Source organism: Trachemys scripta, chromosome 2 (genome assembly GCF_013100865.1).
Source record: "Trachemys scripta elegans isolate TJP31775 chromosome 2, CAS_Tse_1.0, whole genome shotgun sequence".
Lineage (NCBI taxonomy): Eukaryota > Metazoa > Chordata > Testudines > Emydidae > Trachemys > Trachemys scripta.
Window position 1 is genome coordinate 242,938,051 of NC_048299.1, and position 23,144 is coordinate 242,961,194.

At 43.2% G+C, this 23,144-nt stretch overlaps 1 protein-coding gene across 1 annotated transcript in view; it reads left to right on the forward strand.

The window, feature by feature from the left end:
• The window catches only part of CPQ (carboxypeptidase Q), a 275,759-nt gene that overhangs the window by 221,899 nt on the left and 30,716 nt on the right, over nucleotides 1-23,144 (forward strand). Inside the window, exon 7 of the mRNA XM_034763342.1 lies at nucleotides 6,069-6,270. Within this exon, the coding sequence (XP_034619233.1) occupies nucleotides 6,069-6,270 (202 nt within the window). The remainder of the gene's footprint in view (nucleotides 1-6,068; nucleotides 6,271-23,144) is intronic.

Here is a 23,144-nt window from a genome sequence, read left to right on the forward strand (position 1 = left end):
TGGCACCGCTCTGTGGAGGGATTTCTGTGTGGGAGGCACTGAACATAGGGTCTGTGGGAGGGCTCAAGGGGGTGGGGAGCACACTGTGGTTCTCAATCTGCAGCCCAGGTAACACATTGTGGGCCACATATGCAGCCCACAATGATAAATAGGTTGAGAACCACTGGTCTAGAGGTATAAAACATAGGTCCAGCTAAGTGCAACAGAAAAATCTTTCACCTGACTATTGAGAGGGGCAAAGAATCCTCCTTGTACAATGCCTCACAGGAAGGTTCTCCTATTTAATAACAGGGTAACTTGTGGGGAAATTTTCCAAGTCACACTTCCCTGGACTTTTGCTGTCCTTGCTCTTTTGGAGTATGGAATTGTGCTTTTGTACTTGTGGTTGCCAGATACTGTATTCTGAGACCAGTTCATCTCTACTTCCTAACAGCTGTTCTGAATTTTTTCTTCAGTTTCCATTTATGCCATTTTGCTTTATTAACTGAGCTTGCCTAAAAATAGCAACTCAAATTGACATTATAGTGATATATGAGTTTTAAAAATAATCTAATTAGTTTTCTTTTTTACCTGCAAGTTACACACTTAGGCTTTTAACATATTTTCATACCATATTTTCCATACTCTTGGTTACCAGGCTGTAGTGTTGATTTAGACATGTATATAGTTACTTGAGTGAGGTGATTATCATTTGACTATATCTAGTATGAGAAGGTTATTGCAATACTATATTTAGATCCAAATTGCTTAGGATCAAATCCTGACATACCAGTGTAGGTGTTTCCTAATGCTAAGTGTAATTCAGTAGCAGAAAACTTGAGGGAGACTACCAAACTCACATCATGTCCCATATACTGGAACAAATATTTAACCAGCAAATCAAGGGCAATATTTTGTCATAAAAGGAAACTCTAGTGCTTTCCTTGTAAAGTGGTGAGTCTTCTAAATTGGGACTGGTTTTAGAACCAGTCAATAACAGCTAAGCCATTGGACTCTTCTTTCTTTCTTCCAAATTATCTTTAATATTCTCAAGTTTATAGAAAGGAGATAAGTGTATTTTAAATAGCCCAAATGCTGCCAAAGCCTTTTAGAACAGCTTGCTCCACACCGCCCCTTGTTTAATCTGGGAGTTTGGATTTCCCAGTGCTGCAGCTCTGAAAGAGGAAATTCAGTGACTCAGTAGATAAGTCATGAGACTTTGGGAACATGGTTTGAGTCTCATGCCTGACAAAGCAGCATCATCCCTGTTAAGTATTAAGGTTTTTTTTTAACTACACAGTTGACTTCTAGGCTGACTAGGATTCCCAGTTTCTGGTCTTAGTGGGGCTTGTTACCTTTATGACAGAATCAATACCTTCATAGCCTCATGAGATCCAGATGTTTTGGTTCCTTTTTTAGATTGAAAGGACTTGGCTGTGATTTCATAGTTTTAGCTGCTTGCCTTATGGGTTGAAAGGGAGGAGGGGATATATGCTTAAAATGTGTTTTAGCTTTGTTTGGTAGGAATACATATTTAAAAATAAATGAGGGGAAAATAATGGCAGGGATCAGTCTCATAGAATAGAATATTAGGGTTGGAAGGGACCTGAGGAGGTCATCAAGTCCAACCCTCTGCTCAAAGCAGGACTAATTCCCAGATAGATTTTTACTCTAGTTCCCTAAATGGCCCCCTTAAGGATTGAACTCACAACACTGGGTTTAGGAGGCCAATGCTCAAACCACTGAGCTATTTGCATATGCAAGTGATAAACTCTACATTGATGCATTTAAAAGTTTCAATGTAAGAAAGAGATGTAATAAGCCAGAAAGAAGTTACCTCTTTTGTGGCAGATTCATCCTGCACTAAATATACTCTATGGACAGGATCAAGTCACAGGAATGTAAAGGATAAATGTCATTGGCGTGCAGAGAGTTAGGCAGGCAACTCCCATTAACAAGAGCCAGTGTGTTCCATTTAATTCTCTGTGCTGTGTACCATGGGGAGAATTATACCATTAAGTATGTTGCATTATTGCAAGTTGCAGCAAATACATTGGTCCCTGACAAAAGTGATTATCTCAGTGATCTGAGTTTTTAATGAGCTTGCATATGAATGAAATTTTCAGTACAGGGAGAGGTGGAGGGAACAGCTGAGCCCACAGTTATTCTGTAATCCTACAGTTATATTCAACTGTTTACTTATGAGAACAAAATGCAGTCTTAGCCTGTTTTGATAAACAGCAGTTACCTCTGCACCATCTAAAGGAAATAAAGGATAGTCTTACATGAAACATATTTCTTCTCTCATACATAGGAACCTTAGTATCTTATTACAAATGCTCAAGTTGGTGTGGTGAAATCAGCCCAGACCACCTCTTGTGGAGCCTAGTTACTGTTGTTTTCTAAATCCACTTTGCATATATATGCAATTACTCATTACATTCTAATGGACAAAATGCTTTAAAAAGATAGTCTTCTCAAGGATAAAGAGCAGTTCTAACCTTTGTGGCCTGTTTCTTCCTCCCCACCCCCATCCCAATCTGGTTTTACTGTGCAAAGACATTCTGTTTTCATACCCCTACAGCATGTGCTAACAATTAAACAGTTACAATATAAATGAGGAGGAAAAAGGCAGTGTTGTGTACTGTGGGTGGTTCATTTTGTCAGTTTAATATTGAAAACATATGTGAACATTTATATAAATAGAAAACAATTGAAAAATGCCATACTGTTAGCAGCAACTTATAAAATATTTCTACAATGGTTAAGTGGTCTTTTCTGCACACCAGTGTTGCTGATACCTTGAAATTTGCTTGGTGTGGCTAATTTTGCCTTTCAGATAATCTTTTTCCCCATATTCATTCTTCCATTCACACCAACACTTCCCTCTATCAACCACAAATAGTCTGTCTCAATTCATTTACATGCTATCAATCACTCTTCCTGTACTAGAAAGCCTTGTAACATGAATAGGACCCTACCAAATTCACAGCCATGAAAAACGCGTCACAGACCATGAAATCTGGTCTGCCCTGTGAAATCTGTTCTTGTGCGCTTTTACCCTATATTATACAGATTTAATGGGGGAGACCAACGTTGCTCAAATTGGGGGTCCTGACCCAAAAGGGAGTTGCGGGCGGGAAGGAGGGTTACACAAGGTTATTTTACAGGAGTTGTGGTATTGCCATCCTTATTTCTGTGCTGCCTTCAGAGCTGGGTGGCCGGAGAACGGTGGCTGTTAACCAGGTCCCAGTTCTGAAGGCAGTGCCCCACCAGCAGCAGTGCAGAAGTAGGGGTGGCAATACCATACCATGCAACCCTTTACTTCTGCGCTGCTGTCTTCAGAGCTGGGCAGCTAGAGAGTGGCAGCTGCTGACCAAGGGCCCAGCTCTGAAAGTAGCAGCGCAGAAGTGAGGATGGCAATACCATACCATGCCATCCTTACTTCTACGCTGATGCTGGTGGTGGCTCTGCCTTCAGAGCTGAGTCCTGGCCAACAGCGGTTGCTCTCCAGCTGTCCAGCTCTGAAAGCAATGCTGCTGCCAGCAGCACCGCAGAAGTACGAATAGCTGTACTGCACCCCTACTACAATAACCTTGTGACCCCCCCCCCAACTCCTTTTTGGGTCAGGACCCCTACAATTATAACACCATGAAAATTCAGATTTAAATAGCTGAAATCATGAAATTGACCAAAATGGACCGTAAATTTGGTAGGGCCCTAAACATGAGTACTGTTTTGAGCAGAGTTATTGTTTTGAAGCCATAGCCAATGCTTTACAGGCATCTAATGGAGCTGCTCAAGAGCCAGTGTTTGAAATGCTTCCGTTACAGGCCAAATATGGTACAATGGTCAGCATTAAAAAGTTAGCATTTGCCAGATTGGTGGTATGAATGATACCCAGATTTTCCCTTCTACACCTAATACAGGAGAGAAATGTGGTTACTGTAGCAAATATTGTCTTTTAACTGGCAACTCTTGTGTGACAGATATTGCAGCCACATGTGGTATCTTTGGGGACCATATTGTATTTTACATAGAAAGCATGACAGTCTCAAAAAGCCATTATACTGAGATGGACCACACAGTTTGAGCTGGTAGAATAGCCCTTTGTACCAATACAAATGTATTGTGTTTTCTTGGCTCACTTTGGGGTGGAAATAGGGGGTGGTTTCCTGTACTATCTTGGATCACTGTGGGTGGGGTGAGGGTTCCAGCAGGATCTGGGATCACTAAGAGGTGATTAATGCAAAATCCCAAGCCTGGCTATGTAGATTCTCCACCTCTCGAAGCTTCTTCTGCTGGGGAAGAGAGGGAGGGACTGATTTTAACTGTTTTCAGGAGGCTGGGGGACAAAGAAAGACTTCTGGTGTAAAAGGCTGAGTTTAAACAGACTCAGGGCCTTCCTTTTGGTTCAGCAAACAAGCCCTTTGGTTGTAGAGTGGCTCCAACCCTTGCAGAAGGATTGGAAACCTAACAGACTTCCCATGTAGAAGATGTGAGAGTCCGGGTATGATTAGTGAGCATTTAAATCCTTTTATCCTTTTTATGTTTTTTCTATGATGCTTTTGCATTAAGAATAAATGTATTTTGCTTTCTTAGAGCTGTGTGGTCACTGGTAAAAACCCTGTCATTGTTCTGGCAGTGAAAGTAAAGAGCAGGGGGCTGGATACGTGTGAGAGCTGCTGAGGATATCACTGTGTATGACAGGGGGATGTGCAGCCGTTAAACCCTGGTCAGAAGGGAGTGGGACTAGAGACAGCTGATAGCCTGAGGCCTGAGACCTGATTGGTCACTCCTGGAGCAGACTGCGGAAGGGGAATACAGGTGCAGTTACCCAGGAACTGTGACACCTTGTACATCTGTGTTCAGGCACCGGGGGACTGAAATGTTTTAAAGCTGTCCTGAACACTCTGTTATACTATCACTGGCAGCTAACACAGCCTGAAATCTAAAGCTTAGCGTCTTACACATTCTATCATCTATACCCATGTTTTTCAGCCTTTTCAATACGGTTAGCACATTACAACAGAATGCACTTTCTGGTCCTTCTTCTCATCTCGCCATAAGGAAAGGGAGGGTTGTCATGACCCCAGGGTGAGAACCCATGACCTATGCAATTGCACTGGAGATAGGGCTGAGAGGACACTTCTATTCTAATTCCCTTTTCCTAATTAGTTGTAACTTTTTTAACTTTTCTAGATTGAAACCTTTCAGGCTTTTCAAATCAGCCAAGAAGTTAATTATTTTCAAAAATATCTTCATTTGTTTAGCCATTTTGTTGTCCAACAGTTGGGGAAGTGACTTAGTCTTTATTTAAGTTGCTTTTCAGACACTTCCTTGTGTTCAAACATCTCAAAGACTTTTCTTTTAAAACTTTTAGCATGCCTATTCCTGAATTAGGAACCCTTGTTTTTGCCACATCTGAAATACTTTGATCTTGAAAGAACCAAGTTACAGCAATTAAAAATAGCACATTGAGCATGCACAGCACATTCTATTGCTGAACTTCAGAAAACCTGTGGCACCAGGGTGACAGGTTTTGAACGTTCATTGGTGGTAATATTTGTGTGAGATTATTTTCATAGTTACCAGTGAGTCAATTTAGCATGGGTCTATTATTCATGGGCAGCACTGCTCAATAGCACTTTTTTTTCTTGTAACGCTTATGCAGTCATGAATTTCCCAGACATGTGCGTAGAAGCAAAACTTCTAACTTGTGAGGATGGAGTGTGTTCTGTTAGGTGCCTTCAAGACAGTTCAGGTATAACTAGTTCTAAATTGCCTCATAAGGGTCGGGGTGTTAAGAGGACTAGTTAGTAGTGCAATGAGTTCGTGCCACCAGACTGGCTATTTTGTAAAAGCCTTCTGTCTTACGTTGCCTCAGAAAGGAGAGCCTTATCAGCAATTCATATATGAGAGATGAGACTTTTTGTTTTATATAGTTCATATACATCTCTTGTCTGCATTCTCTTTAATTTTTCAGTATTGCATGCTCTGTTAGTAACATATCGCTAATGGCAAATATTGGATTCTTACAAAAATAGTCTGCAAATAAATATTAAAATGATCTTTTCTTATGTGTTCAGGGTAACATCTCCAACTTTGACATCGTCATGGAGTCTGATTCGGGTACCTTCATGCCGATGGGCCTGGCTTTTACAGGCAGTGATAAAGCTCGTGCCATCCTGAAGGAGATAATGCAGCTGCTGCAGCCTATCAATGTTACAAACATTTACGAAAATGGTGGTGAAACAGACACTGAATATTGGGTGAGAGATGGAGTACCAGGTGAGAATGCTGGATGAAGTCATAGACAACATGGCTGAGTTGGTCTGGTTTTTTCTGTATGCTGTTACTTCTTAAATTCCGCTTGTTGCTCTATTTGATCTTTGACAACATTTTAAAAAAATCTTTTCCTTGAGTAATATTTATTAGAGAGGAAATATGTAAATATTTAAAGACTAACCACAGAATTAGGACAGAATGTGTGTTTGAGCATCAGTTTAATAAAGATTTAGATTATGCATGGGACAACAGGCCTAAAATCTTCTTTTAGGCTTTACGATTTATATTAATCTTTCCTATACCAGTGGTATAAAAATAGTAGAGAATTCTTTCAGCTTTATTCTAACACAGGACCCCAAAACAAAAATATCCCTTTGAAATTCAGCCCACTTCTCACTTGTTCTTATTTAATTTAATTTAAAAAAATTAATTGTTTTCAGTACATTTATTCTGTGGGGATTCAGCACTCAAAGACCAAAAGGTGATGATACACTAAAATCTAGCGAAGGACAAAGCCCTGTAAATGTATTTGAAAAATAGTTTCTACATTTATTCTCAGTGACACGTCTGAACCTCGTACAAGTAGCAATCTTCTTGCAAAAGTATTGTGATTTGAAACTGGAACAGGACAAAACTTTTTGGACAAATAGTTTGTTTGCCGAAAAATGCATTTTTGGGTTGACAGAAACTGTTTGCAAATTTGACGTGATAGCTTCAGCTGGGGAAAAGTTTTTCAGGGCCAGCAAACTGTGTGTATATCCCCTTATAACCTTTAGCTGTGTGTGTGACGTTCTGTCACTTTATAACTTTAGCCAGTGGTTAAGGCATTTGCCCAGATATGGGAGACCCAGATTTGAATCTGCACTCTGGAGCAGAGACTTGAACTCAGATCTCCCCTCTCCCAGGTGAGCATCCTAACAACCAGGCTATAGGCTTGAAGGATCTGAGATTAATTGAGCTTTTACCATGTTTTCAACACTTGAATAATAACAGAAGATATTTTGGTTTTTAGTATTTAAAAACAAAACAAAAACTTTCTTTTTATGCTGGTTTATGTCTAAAGTACTTTGTTTTCTATTTGTGATACTGGAATGATGAAGACACATGTCAGATATTTTTGGAATCTTTCTGGTACTGCAGTGGGCTGTGGAGTATATGCCTCTTACTTTGGGGAAAATGTTGTTTGCTTAGGGCTCAGATCTTAGTTGCACTATTTCTACTCATGAGTGGTGGATATCATAGGCTGTGGGAGGCTAGGGTGACCAGATCACAAGAGTAAAATATCAGGACATGTGGGGGGACAGCCACAGGCTCACAGCCCCCACCGGAGCCATGGGGGTGGAGGGCACACATGGGGGCAGGGGGCGCTGCAAGCTGGAGGTCACGTCCGCATGGCCCCGGCTCCAGTCCCCACAGCAAACCGCAGGTCGCGGGCACGCAGCCCTGGCTCCGGCCCCCACCACAAGCCACAGGTCATGGGCACATGGCCCCAGCTCCAGCCCGTGCTGCAAGCTGCAGGGCAGGGGTGCACGGCTCCAAGTCCGGCCCCTGCCGCAATGGGGGTGTCTCAGGGCTGGGGGTTGGGACACGGCAGGGAGTTTGAGGTGCTGACTCCAGCAGGGAGTTTGGGTGCAGGAGGGGACTCAGGGCTGGGGCAGGGGTTGGGGTGTGGGGTATGGACTCCAGGAGGCACTTAACTCAGGCAGCTCCCCGGAAGTAGCAATATCTCCCTCTGGGTCCTAGACACAGGCGCGGCCAGGAGGCTCTGTACAGAGCCTCGCCTGCAGGCACTGCCCCCGCAGCTCCCATTGGCTGTGGTTCCCAGCCAATGGGAGCTGTGGAGCTGGCGCTCATGGAAGGGACAGCACACAGAGCCCCCTTGGCCGTCCCTGCACCTAGGACCCAGAGGGAGATATCTCCACTTCCGGGGAGCTCCATGGAGCCAGATAGGGAGCCTGCTAGCCCTGCGCCAGCCAGATGCCTGGCAACCCCACAATATTGGGACAAATGGCATCCCAATCGTACATTGGTCAGGACACGGGACAAAGAGTTGAATATTGGGACAGTCCCGATTTTATTGGGACGTCTGGTCACCCTAGGGGAGGCTATGCTTCCCCAAACAGCCTGGCATGGCCCCGCCCATGCTCCATCCCCACGCCTCCTCCTGCAGTTCCCAGCGCTCTGCCCTGGCCCAGGCTGGCTGGAGCTGGTCAACCTGCTGTGGGGACTCGGGACAGCTGGCACTGGGGTCGCGCTGCCCGCCCAGCACTCGGACTGCACCGCCTGGTGCTCCAGGGCTGGGGGCGCTGCGTCTGCGTCACCCGGCACTCCAGGTAGGGGGTGCTGTGGCCGTGCTGCCTGACACCAGGACCCATGGTCAGCTTGCTTTGGGCTCCTGCAGGGAAGGGGGAACTGAAGGAGAGGGGCTGGGGGATAGCCTCCCCAACGGCCAGGTCACCAGCTGCCCATGTTTCTATTCCATGCACAAGTTACTAAGTAGCACATCAAACTGCTGTAATCCTGTAATTTACATGTCCTTGATCCTAGGCTCTAACTGCACCTATTTTACACCTGCATAAAAATATGCTAAATTGAGAGATGGGTAAGAGCTGCCAATGGTCAATAACCATGCCACTTCCATCTCCCTTTCTTCCGAAAATCTGTGGATCTGTACCGCTGCTCCTGGATTTCAGGTCTAGATGATCTGTATATCTGTGTAGTCACTGGCACATGAGAATTTCCCCATGCATGTTTAGAAAATATAAAGGGGGAGAAATGCTGTCATGGTAAAATATGCTTTGACTTTTGTGAAGAAAGATCCCTTTTTATAAAGAGATGGATTTTTCTAGGGACCAATGAATTCCTGATGAATTCCTCCCTCCCAGGGCCGGCTCAAGGCACCAGCTAAAGAAGCAGGTGCTTGGGGCAGCCAATACTAAGGGGCGGCACTCCGGCCGCTATTGGGGTGGCACGTCCAGCTCTTCGGTGGCAATTCGGCGGCGGGTCCCTCCGTCCCTCTTGGAGCGAAGGACCTGCCGCTGAATTGCCGCCAAAGAGTGGAGCGGTGCGATTGCGCTGCCGCGGTTTTTTTTTTTTTTTTTTTTTTTTTTTTTTTTTTGTGGCCGCTTGGGGCAGCAGAAAACCTGGAGCCGGCCCAGCTCCCTCCACCCCATATTGTCTATTTCCATGTGCCCCTCACAGATCGGGACACTGCCCAACCACCAATGCTGCCACCTAACACAGCCTTTACCACTTACATCTGTGGTCATGCCCCTGGTTGCAGAGGTGTGAATGGGTATGTAGGAATATCTGGAACCCCGGCTGTTGTTTGTGATGGGAGGGTCAGAGGGGCTGAAGGGGAAGCATTGGGGATATAGAGAAATTCATCTGTTTGTGAGGTGCATGATGAGAGAAACTGTATGGGGGGGGTCTTTAAGTTTCAAATCTGTTTAACCCAGTCAATAATAATACTTAGTTGTTATATAGCAATTTTCATCAATTGAAATTCAGTTCACCTTTAATGTTAAACATTAGGAGCATTAGCTGGTTTGTTTCTTTGCTGTATGAAACTTTGCTTCATTTAACCGCCTGTTAAGAGAATCACTAAGTACCCCCACAATGCAAAGTATGGTATTTTCCCCTTTAGAGATGGAATGAAAGAATTAACTCCATTAAAAGAACTGCTGCTTCAGATTGTATCATACTGTACCAGAGAGAAGGCTTTAAACATCTTGCAAGCTTCACGCTTTGTCTGCAGTATTCTCATTGTTCAAATGAACACTTACGGTATATAATAATATTGTAACAGTCAGAACATACTATAACAGCTTTTCCGATGTTACCCAATTTAAACAAGCAGTCAAGTGTTGACACTTCATCAATTTCATTTACATAGTTTCCTGAAAATACACTTGGCTATTTTGTTTCCACAGCATATTACAGAAAACATGGAATGCATCAGCAATAAGAATTTGTGACCCAAAAAATTCAGTTCCTTATCATTTAAATTTTTACTGTATTAATTAGAGTTCAGGAGTGGCTTCTATTCCAAGTATTAAAATCCACCTCCTCCTTTGAGTCAGAAAGCCCAGTGAAAACAATATTACTTGTGCTTTTTACATTCATTCATAACTACCGGTACTTCTGGTAAAGGTTTAGATTAGGTTTAGCTAGTCAGGAATTTATCCACAAAAGAATGCTGGCTCTTTGGTCTGGAAGGTTTACCTGATTCAGAGAAGGGACCCACTCTCTGGCCCAATTCATATTTAATTATACAAATAAGTAGGAGAGAAAGATCTCTCCAACAGGTCAGATTGACTCTCTAGACCAGAGCACTCACCTGGGATACAGGAGACCTGGGTTCAAGCCACAGTTCTGAATCAGGGAGAGGAGGGACTTGAACCTTGGTCTCCCATGTCACAGGTGAGTGCCCCAGCCACCAAACTACTGGCTATTCTGAGGTGAGTGTCTTCCATATTTTTTCACAAAAATTTCAAAAGATCTCATTTTCATTCAGCATTGGAATTAAACAAAATTCTGAAACCTCAAAATTTTTCACAATACAGAATTTTTGTTTTCCACCCACTCCTGGTTCAGACTACTGCACTCATGCGTCTCAGAGTCTAAGCTATTCTCTTTTACATGGGAGTACAATTGAATATTGTAGCACTCATTTATCCTTTCCCTTAAATTGTGGAACTGCACAGAGTACCCATATTTGTAGTAATAATAGCGCTAACTACTGTCAGGTGCCACAGATGTGCAAAGTGATCTAAAAACATTAATTATCCAAACAACACGTATGTGGTACAAGAGGTGGAATCTATGTGGAAAAACACAGCAGTGGGATTTAATACATTGTGTAGCTTCTGAATGCTTGAGAGATTTCCTGCAGTGGTCTTTATATTCAACAATTTGGAGAATAATTTGAACCAAGAATGAGAAATCTCTATAATCATTGTAAAACCAGACAATATTGTGTTTCTAACATTTGTGGTATTATAACTGTGTCTTTTTTCATAAAGCAATAGGTAAAGGCCGTTGATTGCTGTGAAGTCTATTATAGGATGATATAGTGATTTGAGATGGCCATTAGTCTTAAAGAACTAGTTTGTTAATTATTCAATTGTCTTCCAAAATCCTTTATTTCAGTCATTTTTATTACTCATTTCTTTTTCTCTCAATTAAGCTTTATTTCTAAACTCTATATACACATAATGCCTTTTATTACAGCACATTTGTTTTACCAAGAGGCTTGGTCAGCACTTGCAAGTACAGTATATTGTTTCACATGTTGTGTTATAACAGGCTTGTCTGGTCTCTGAACAGGTGGAAAGACATGTAGTGACCCTCACTAGAAAGATGTTATAATATTTTAGTCAAGAAAACAAGGTATCTGATATATGAATGAGGCAGTGTGTGACTTCCTGCACTCCCCCTTCCTGTCTCTGTCTCTCTCTCTCTGGTCTCAGTGCCACTAGATGGGACAGAACACCACATCCAGAAGGTGTGTGGGTTACACTTACTCCCAGCAACTCAGGGTCTCCTTGCATGGGTGGGTGGGCAGGCCAGGCCTATTTTTCTGTTCTCCTCCTGCTACATACAGAGTTCTGTGCTGGGTTGGTATTGGTGAGCCCTCCCCATAGCCGTGGCTTTTGGAGGTAACGCTTTGATGAGATACATAAGGTAGTCCCTCTCTCACAGCTATTGCTTCAGGCTGTCTGCAGACACAAGCAGTTGTCACTGAATTGGCGACACTTGTCAAGCTTTTCCTTTCAACTACAAGGGCTAAAAACTTGAATTAAAACTAAGATTGATATAATCATGTGACTCCATGAGTCAGAGCCCTGAGCACAGGAATGCAGCATCTGTGCTTTAATTAGGCATAGGCAAGAATTGTTTCATCTGAAGGGGAGATTTTTGGTAAGGTGGGGAGAGGGAACAGAAAATAAAAGCTTTCTTTAAAAATGTAGAAAACAGCATCTCCCTTTAACTTTTAGTATTTTCATAAATTGCAAATTAAAATACTCAATGTAGGATGTCACACACTATTGCTCTGAACATCAACTCCAGCAACTAAGCAGGAGTAAAATGACTCCCTCTTTCACAGGAGCACATAGCTGTGTGCTAGACTCCAAAAAATGTCAATCACCGGTCACCAGAAATAAGCTCTGTATATAGATATTTGAGTCAATTATACCGTTTTCTAGTTTGTTTATCCCAATTCTGTCTGTTGGACTCTATATTCTGAATTAGGTTATGTCTATGCTACAAACTTTGGTCAACACAAGTTACGTTGGGGGTAAAGATGCCAAAGTTAGTACACCTCTACCTCAATATAACGCTGTCCTCGGGAGCCAAAAAATCTTACCGCGTTGTAGGTGAAACCGCGTTATATTGAACTTGCTTTGATCCATCGGAGTGCGCAGTCCCGCCCCCCGGAGCACTGCTTTACCGCGTTATATCCGAATTCGTGTTATATGGGGTCGCGTTATATCGAGGTAGCGGTGTATATCGTTTGTGAGGTGCATATTTGACTCCTTGCATCAGCACTGTGACATACTCACCAGGAGTGGTTGTGCTGACACATGGTGCGGTGCACTCTGGGTAGGTGTTCCAGTTTGCCACTTGCCATTGTCCAATCTTTTGGGAAATTTTGGCAATCCATGGGTGGGGCAGAAATAAGTAATCAGGGATGACTGGAAATAAGGGGTCAAGTTCTCCATCCCATAATCCCATCTATATTCCATAATTTTCTCACCTTTTTTTTTAAATTCCACAAGCCCATGCAGCATCTTTTGCTGCCCACCGTCTCTGGCAGAAGCATAGAGCTCACACAGTTCTGCACTGTTGTCATGAGCATTGAAAACACAGGATGAATGATCCTCCAGTATTTGCAGAACTGCAGGAAGAACCACAGTGGCAGGGGACATGACAGTGTTGTGGAAGACAGATTGCTGGTGGGGTATCCACCAAATATGGCATGCAGCTCGTTGTAAAAGCTGCAGACTGTTGGCCTACCTGGCATTCTGGTATGCCTGCCACAGTTCCTTTGCTTTCACTTGGCACTGCTCCTTATGCCTGTGTGACAGGTTCAATCACAGAAACACCTTTGGGACTGTCACCTGATGTGCTGAAACTACCTCTGAGCTCATTTTCTTTGCCAGTTTGGGCCTCCAGAACCCTGTCTTGTTGAGCTAGATATGCTAATTTGCTGCAACACAGACCCAGGGTCTGACCAACCTCCCCCCCCCCCCCCCCCACAAAGCCGCAGACTTAACTGAAAACGGCTTAGCAAGTGCCTCTAGTGTCTCTAGCACCCAGACATTCAGCTCCCAATGGGATCCAAACCCTAAATGAATCCATTTTACTCTGTATAAAGCTTATACAGGGTAAATTCATAAATTGTCTGCCCTCTGTAACACTGATAGAGAGATATGCACAGCTGGTTGCTCCCCCAGGTATTAATTACTTTGGGTTAATCAATAAGCAAAAGTGATTTTATTAAGTATAAGAAGTAGGATTTAAGTGGTTTCAAGTGATAACAAACATAACAAAGTAAGTTACTCTCTTGTGGGCAGAAACCCCTTTGTTCTTCTGTGCAAAGTCACAGCAACAAGATGGAGTTTGTAGCCACCTGGGCAAATCACATGTCCATAAGGATTCAGCTTTTTGCAGGCTGATGCCATTGTTTACATGTTAGTTTGAACATTCCCAGGAAAGCTCAGGTATGGATTGGCGTCTCCCAAAGTCCATTGTTAAGTGTTTCTTGACTGGGCACTTACTGAGAATAGGCCTTTCTCAAGAAGCTGACCAAATGCTTCACTGAGGCTACTTAGAATCAAACACATTAAGATACAAGTACATAGCCAATATTCATAAGTTCAAATACAAAAATGATACACACATACAGACAGCATAATCATAACCAGCAAATTACATCAAGGCCAGCAAATCCTGGCCTTGATGTATGACACCTTACTTGACCTCCTTTGTGCAAGATTTGGTGCAACTATAAGACTTTGATTGCAACAATGATCTATAGAGTCGCAGTTCATGTCAATAATGTCACACCCTGTCATACTCCTTCACCTGAATCCCCCAGGCAGTCTGGTCGCAGATGTCCATGTTTCTATGGCTAGTCCATAACTGTGCCTGGCCCACAGGCCCAGAAGATCCAATGCCTCCTGTCTCCTCCAGACAGAAATGTGTCTGAAGCATTTAGCTGGCATGGTCAGCAGGGCAGTTGCACACAACAAAGGAGAGCTGCAAGGTGTGCTCTACAAGCAAGGCAAGCAGGACAAGTATTTCAAAAGTACATGGAATTTTTAAAGGTGGGGTGTAGAGAGTGGTGACTTCCAGTCTCTGAGATCCCTGGGCAGTGGAGTTCACAGTTATGACAAGAGCAGTCAGTGTCTGGCATTGTGCAACTGCTGCTGGAGGAGTGTCAGGGTCGACATAGGTCACATGGTGTTCACTCTTGCACTGCATTGACCACAGTACTTTGACCATGGTTCAGTGCCAGTGCCATTGCAGGGGGGAGGGGCTGTTTAACTGCATTGCCATAACAGGGTGCTTATATCGACAGGAGACAAATTTGAGTGTAGACACTTGTACAACTAGGTTGATGTGGAGCGACTTACATCGACGTAACTTAGTAGTGTAGACGAGGCCTCAGTGAATCTGAGGCACATCCTGATGCAGCTCTTGCTTAGAGTGTTAACGTGGCACTTTGGGGTGACACAGTAGTTTATGTACAACCACCAACAGTTTAAAAACAACTCCTCTCAAGTACATAGATCACATACATCAAGGCCAAGATTTTTTAAAAAGCTAGATTCATAAGCCCAAAGCTAGATTCATAAGCCCATGTGTGTCACCTAAATAAGTGGCCTAACATTCAAAAGTACTGAGCACCTAGCAGCTCCCCACTGGGCCACTGACTTAGGCACCTAAATATGGCTACGGAGCCTATCTTTAGATACCATTTATTTTTCAAAATAAACCTAAATCTTGGACAAGTGGGATATACTTGTCATATCTTGGCATCAATGTATCAATTTCTGTGAGCCACCCAGTCTCCCTTTTAATGTCTTTTATTATGGTACAGGAGGAAAATTTAGTATATGAGCATGTTTCTCAGCAGAAGTTAAATTTTGTGCAACTTGGGAGATATTAAATTAAAGCAGTATGCTAGGAGAACAATTTTAATTGCTTGGCACTTAAAGAACCTGCTATAGCTATTACATCTATTAGAACCATTTAAAATCTTGATTGAATTTAGAGCCATGAGTATTAACCTGTAAAATAATTCAGCTATGGTTTTCATTTATCATTGTCCCATAAAAAATAAGCTTTGAGAACTAGGAATTACTTTGCTGTAATTAAATGAATTAAATGTACTGTAACTTTTATAAAAGTGGATGTAGATTACTTCATAGGGCATTATTAAAATGCTCACTGTTTAGCATAATATCACGTCTATATTAACCTTTCAGAACTTGTCCTGTCTATAAGAAAGGCTGTTGTATCCTTGTGACATTCCCCGGGGTGCAGTCTGGACTGCTGTGTCCCCTTAATTCTCCAGCCTGGGATGCTTTTTACTCTGCTTTGCTGATGAGCAGCAAACCCTTCCAGACTCTGCTCACTCCCAGCCACCAGCATGTAATGTCACTTCCAGCTGAATACATGAATGCTATGCCCAGGCATCCATGAATTATATATAGGGTGAGAGCCGCATATGCCCCAGTCTTGCAGGACCCTCCTGAAGGGTATAAGCTTATAGGCAGTCCGTCATTCCAACAATGGGTAATGACTATGCACCAGACTTGTTGACTTAAGTAGAGATTCCCAAGCACTTCAGCCAAAACACACTGGTTTAGGCAAAACAATAAAACAAGTGTATTAACTAAAGGAAGACAGATTTTAAGTAATTACAAGTATAGCTGCATATGAGTCAGGATTGGTTACAAAAGAAATAAAAAGATAAACATGCAAGCTAATTCCTAAACTTTACCAAGGCTAATAAGCAAAAAGGTTTCTCTCACCAAAAAGCTTACAGCAGTCTGTGCTAGCTGGAAAGCCTTCCAGCTAGGATCCCTCTTCCCTGGTTCAGTTTAGATCAAAATATTGTAGGGAAGGTTTCTCAAGTCCAAGATTGTGGAGGGAGGAGTAGAAAGGGAGAGGAGAGAGCTCCCCTTCCCAATAGCTAATAACCTGGTAGTTAGGGCATTCACTTGCAAGATGGGAGACCCAGGGCCGCCCAGAGGATTCAGGGGGCCTGGGGTCTTCGGTGGCAGGTCCCAGGGCAGAAGGACCCCCCGCCACGGGTCTTGGGGCACTTCAGCAGCGGGTCCCGGAGCAGAAGGACCCCCCGCCGCCAAACTGCTGCCGAAGACCCACTCTCGTGGGGGCCCCTGTGGGGCCCGGGGCAAATTGCCCCATTCCCCCCCACCCCCCCCCGGGCGACCCTGGGGAGACCTAGATTCAATTCCCTGCTCTGCCGGATCTTTCACATCCCAGATGAGAGCCCTATCACCGGGCTATTGTCTATTCTAGGTCTCTGTCGCTCATGTTTTTTCTCAAATAATGTCGAAAGGTTTTGTCTTTGTTCCAATGCAGAATAAAAACAAATTTCAAAACATCGCTACTTTTTTTCATCTTCAAAATGGGTATAGTTGTTTGCTGGCCATGGCTCGGACAGAAGTAAGGGTTTGATGCAGTAATTACTGGCTGAGATTCTGTGTTATGCAGGTCAGACTAGATGATCGTAATGGTCTCTTCTGGCCTTAAAAATATATAAATCTATAAGTAAATCTCATAAACTTTTGATATAAAAAGATGCTGCCCTGCTTTTAACTCTCAGCCATCTCAAATATACTTGATGTTTTCAATATCAAGGGAGCTTTATCTTTTATTATGAGCAAATGTACTACATTTTGAGAATCCTAATTAATACAGAGATAGCAGTGCTTGTTAAGTTCAGCCTTTCTGGAAGAGTTAAACTATAAAATTAAACTGCGTGGAAAGCTTAATTATAAATTGTTGCTGCATTACTTCAGTTTTCCTGCTTTATTAGTGGCTATTCTCTTTTTTATAGTCACTTGCACCGCATTTTAATTGGTAGTGTTTCTTTGGTGGCGATAGACTAAGGATCTACAACACACTGGATTAACAACTGGTATAACATACCATTTACCTTATTAAAGAGAGGAAGCAGCCCTTAAAGAATCTCATATGAATATTTATAAATATTAAATGGCCTCATTAGGTTTAACAGTGAAATACGGAATTAACAGATTTAAAGAATATTGTAGTTTCCAATGGTTCTTGTATCTTTTTTTGTTACTGGATTTACCGCTGTGAATACCAGTCCAAATGTTGCATCTTGTTCCCTTGTTTTGGGCTGTGGAAATAGTAACATGACATGGATTAGAATAAAAACATTTAATGCTAAACACATTAAGCACTTAACCACATGAATAAATAATATGGTAATAAAATGGAGGAATTGGAGCTCTTGGTCCGAGAATTGAAACCGGATATCGTAGGAATAACTGAAACGTGGTGGAATGGCAGTCACGACTGGAACGCAGGTATGGAGGGGTATGCGCTGTTTAGGAAAGACCGGGATAAAGGTAAAGGTGGGGGGGTGGCATTGTATGTCAATAGTGAATTAAGCTGTAAAGAAATAATAGTGGATGGAATAGATAACACGGAGTCCGTCTGGGCGATACTCAAGCTGGGTAAAAGGACTACTAGAGCCTCTCCGGGGATAGTGCTTGGGGTGTGCTATAGACCGCCGGGATCGACCCAGGATATGGATAAGGAACTATTTAATGTATTAAGGGAGGTAAATACTAATAGAAACTGTAATTATGGGGGACTTTAACTTCCCGGATATAGATTGGGGAACAAACGCTAGTAGCAATAATAGGGCTCAGATGTTCCTAGATGTGCTTGCTGATCAATTCCTTTATCAAGTGGTAGCTGAGCCGACGAGGGGGGAGGCCATTTTAGATTTGATTCTGGTAAGTAGTGAGGACCTTGTTGAGGAAGTGGTAGTGGGGGACAACTTGGGCTCCAGTGATCATGAGCTAATTCGGTTTAAACTAAATGGAAGGACTACCAGAATTAAGTCAAAGACTAGGGTTTATAATTTTAAAAAGGCCAATTTTAACAAATTAAGGGGACTGGTAAGAGAAGTGGATTGGGCAAACGTATTAAGGGATCTAAAGGCAGAAGAAGCCTGGGATTACTTTAAGTTAAAGATGCAGGAGCTGTCGGAGACCTGTATCCCCAAAAAGGGAAAAAGATTACTAAGCAAGAGATTTAGACCGAGCTGGATGAGCGACCGACTCAAAGGGGCGATTAGGAAAAAACAGAAAGCGTACAAAGAGTGGAAGAGGGGAGGGATCAGTAAGGAAACTTACCTTAGTGAAGTCAGAGAATGTAGAGATAGAGTGAGAAAGGCCAAAGGCCGGGAAGAGTTGGACTTAGCGAAGGGAATTAAAAGCAATAGTAAGAAGTTTTACAGCCATATAAATAGGAAGAAAGCAAAGAAAGAAGAAGTGGGACCGCTGAAGACTATAGCCGGAGAGGAGATTAAAGATAATCTAGGCATGGCGCAATATCTCAATGAATATTTTGCATCGGTGTTTAATGAGGCCAATGAAGGTATTAGGGATACTAGCACTGTTACAGAGGGGCATACAGGATGGGGGATTACCGCATCCGAGGTAGAAACAAAACTAGTACGCCTTAATGGGACTAAGTCGGGTGGACCGGACGATCTTCATCCAAGAATATTGAAGGAATTGGCGCGGGAAATAGCAGGCCCATTAGCGACTATATTTAATGAATCTGTAAACTCGGGGGTGGTCCCGTTAGACTGGAGAATAGCCAATGTGGTTCCTATTTTCAAGAAAGGGAAAAAAAGTGACCCGGGTAACTATAGGCCTGTTAGTTTAACATCAGTAGTGTGCAAGGTGCTGGAGAAGATTCTGAAAGAGAAACTAGTTGAGGACCTTGAGGTTAATGGCAAATGCGATAAATTACAGCATGGTTTTACGAAGGGCAGATCGTGCCAAACGAATCTGATCTCCTTCTTTGAGAAAGTAACTGACTTATTAGATAAAGGAAATGCGGTGGACCTAATATACCTGGATTTCAGTAAAGCGTTTGATACAGTACCCCATGAGGAATTATTGGTTAAAATGAAAAACATGGGGATCGATATGAAAATCCAGAGGTGGATAAGGAATTGGTTAATGGGGAGAATGCAGCGGGTCGTATTAAAGGGTGAACTGTCGGGTTGGAGGGAGGTTACTAGTGGAGTGCCTCAAGGTTCGGTTTTGGGACCCATTTTATTTAATCTATTTATTACTGACCTCGGGACCGATTGCAAGAGTGGGCTGATAAAGTTTGCAGATGATACGAAGGTGGGAGGAGTTGCAAACTCGGAGGAGGATAGGGATATTCTGCAGGGAGACTTGAATGAGCTTGTGAATTGGAGTGTCAGAAATAGGATGAAATTCAATAGTGAAAAGTGTAAGGTGATGCAGTTGGGGATGACTAATAAAAATTTTAGTTACAAGATGGGGACGCATTGGTTAGAAGTAACGGAAGAGGAGAAGGACCTAGGGGTCCTTGTGGACCGCAGGATGACTAAGAGTCGACAATGTGACGTGGCGGTGAAAAAAGCCAATGCGGTCTTGGGATGTATTAGGCGAGGTATATCTAGTAGGGATAGGGAGGTCCTGCTTCCGTTGTATAAGGCGCTGGTGAGACCTCATTTGGAGTACTGTGTGCAGTTCTGGTCTCCAATGTTTAAAAAAGATGAACTCAAACTGGAACGGGTGCAGAGAAGGGCGACTAAGATGATCAGAGGAATGGAAAACCTGTCGTATGAAAAGAGATTAGAGGAGCTTGGGTTGTTTAGTCTGACAAAGCGAAGGCTGAGGGGGGATATGATTGCTATCTTCAAATATATCAGAGGGGTTAATACAAGGGAGGGAGAGGAATTATTCCAGCTTAGTACTAATGTGGACACGAGAACGAATGGATACAAACTGGCCGGGGGGAAGTTCAGGCTTGAAATTAGACGAAGGTTTCTGACCGTCAGAGGGGTGAAATATTGGAACGGCCTTCCGAGGGAAACGGTGGGGGCAACGGACCTGTCTGGTTTTAAGATTAAGTTGGATAAGTTTATGGAGGGAATGGTTTAATGGTAAAACATAGTAGCCAAGGAAAACCAAGCAATGGTACATGAATAGCATAATGGCCAACAATGGGTCAGGCTAGAGACTCTTGCCTATATGCTCGGGGTATTACTGATCGCCATATTTGGGATCGGGAAGGAATTTTCCTCCAGGGTAGATTGGCTGAGCCTCTGGAGGTTTTTCGCCTTCCTCCGCAGCATGGGGCAGGGATCACTAGCAGGAGGGTCTCAGCCGATTGAAGTCACTAAAACACAGGATTGGGGACTTCAACGGCAGAGTCCAGGGAAGGGTCTTGCGGCCTGCAGCATGCAGGGGGTCAGACCAGATGATCATAATGGTCCCTTCTGACCTTAAAGTCTATGAGTCTATGAGTCTATGAAGGTCTCAAAACATTTCAAAGGCATCAATTGATTAATACTCAGAAGCCCCCCTCTCTTTTAGGAAGATTAGAAATGTCCCTTTGAGGGTATGTCTACACTAAAAACTTAAGTCGACCTTAATTACTTAATTACTGTGGTGGTTCATGTCATACTGTCCTTCTTCTGTCATTAGTGTGTGTCCTCAGCAGGAGCGCTTCCATTGACTTGAGGGGCAGTGTGGGGGGCTGAGAGACTGTGCTCTCAGCTCCATGCACAGCTTCCTCCCGCTCCCAGGGGCTGTGCTGCCATAAGGCTCTCAGCTCTCTGCTGTCCCGAAGCTCATGGCTCTCCGCTCCCCGCCAGGAGCACAGATGCCCCCACCTCTGGATCTTGGCTCCCCGCTGGGTGGCTGCTGTGCTCCTGGTGAGGAGCCAAGAGCCCTAGTGGCTGATGTGCTCCCGGTGGGGACCTGGGAGCTTTGTGGGAGCGAGAAGCCAGGAGCCTCAGGGCAGCACCCAGACTCCCAGCAGGGAGTGTGGAGCTGGGAGCTTTGGTGCAGCCGAGCTCCCCATGGGGAGTGGGGCAGCAGCATGGCTAGGAGTGCAGAGCCAGGACCCAGGGGACAGCCAGGCTTTGAGCAGGGAGCCTGGCAGATGCAACCTGAGAGTCGGGAGCCAAGAGCCTGGGCAGCAGCCTGGTGGGGAGTGGGGAGCCCGGGGACACCTGGGCTCTAGCTGGAGTCCCCACTCCCACCTCTTTCTTGTCAATTTCACAGCTCTCACATGGAGCCATGAAATTGACAAGAATGACAGCCAACAACTGAGGTAGTAGTCACCCTAACTACACCGACATAAGCCCTACACCTCTCATGGAGGTGGAGTTATTATTTCGGTGTAGTAGGGCACTTACATCGGCAGGAGCGAGGCTGTACAGTGTGTACACTGACATAATTAGGTTGACGTAAGCTGCCTTACTTAGTCCTGACTAATACTTAGTCCTGCCTTGAGTGTAGGGGACTGGACTAGATGACCTCTCAAGGTCCCTTCCAGTTCTATGTTTCTATGATTCTATGACCTAACTATGTAGTGAAGACCAAGCCTGAGACATATTTAGCTCTGCTGTTCAGCACACAGGAAACTACATTCTTAATGTGGGAGTGGTTATTCATTTAAGATGTGATCATTTGCCGCTAGCTGATTTTAAAAAGTAACGTGCAGTGTCTTACATTAAAACAAAGTGTTCAGTGCGGCAATGTGCAGTTTAGAAGTAATAAGTTAATTAAACAAACCTTATTCCTTGAACTGTTGCATCTTCATTGAAGCTGAAACACAAAAGATGGAATGAATGAAACAAAGGTATATTAGTTTAAGCTCCATAAGAAAATTAGGGATGGGAGGAAAGAGAATAGTATTTTCCAAATGGAAAATTATGGTAGTTAAATGTAATTATTTTAATTTTCTTTCTTTAATTGTTCCCTTTTGGGCTATTGTTGTACAAGAAATTAGGTGCATTAATAGTTGGGAATGCTGGATTTTTTTTAGAGAAATGTCTGTGTATTCAGAAAGGCTACTTTTTAAGAGCAGCTCCCTATTAATACTTGTAGTGTTATTGTTAAGGCATATTAATGAAGTATTTCATTTCTGGAGCACATATTGCTTTTAAGTCAATATCACAATTCTGGTGTCCACATGTTGAAAGGGATGTTGAAAAATTTGGACCGGGTTCACAAAAAAAGCCACAAAAATTGCTCAAGGTCTGGAGAAAATGCCTAATGGTGAGAGACTTAGAGCTCAGTGTGTTTCTCTTGTAGAAAAATAAATTTGAGAGGTTGATTAGTGTACAGCTACCTTCATTGGGAGAAAATATGAGGGTTCTTTAATCAGTAGAGAAAGGCACAAGAACCTCCAGCTGGAAGCTGAAGCCAGACAAATTCAAATCAGAAATAAGACACAACATTAATTGAGGGTGCTAAACCATTGGAACAAACTATCTCTTGATCTTCTAATCAAGACTGGATGCCTTTCTGGAAGATACTTTAACCAAACACAAGTTATTGGGCTCAATACAGAGGTAACTGTCTGAAATTTAACAATCTGTGACATACAGGAAGCCAAAGTAAATGATTTAATGGTCCCTCTGGCCTTAAATTCTGACTGAGTGAGCAGAGATTTCTTTCAAGTATCAGAGGGGTAGCCGTGTTAGTCTGAATCTGTAAAAAGCAACAGAGGGTCCTGTGGCACCTTTGAGACTAACAGAAGTACTGGGAGCATAAGCTTTCGTGGGTCAGAACCTCACTTCT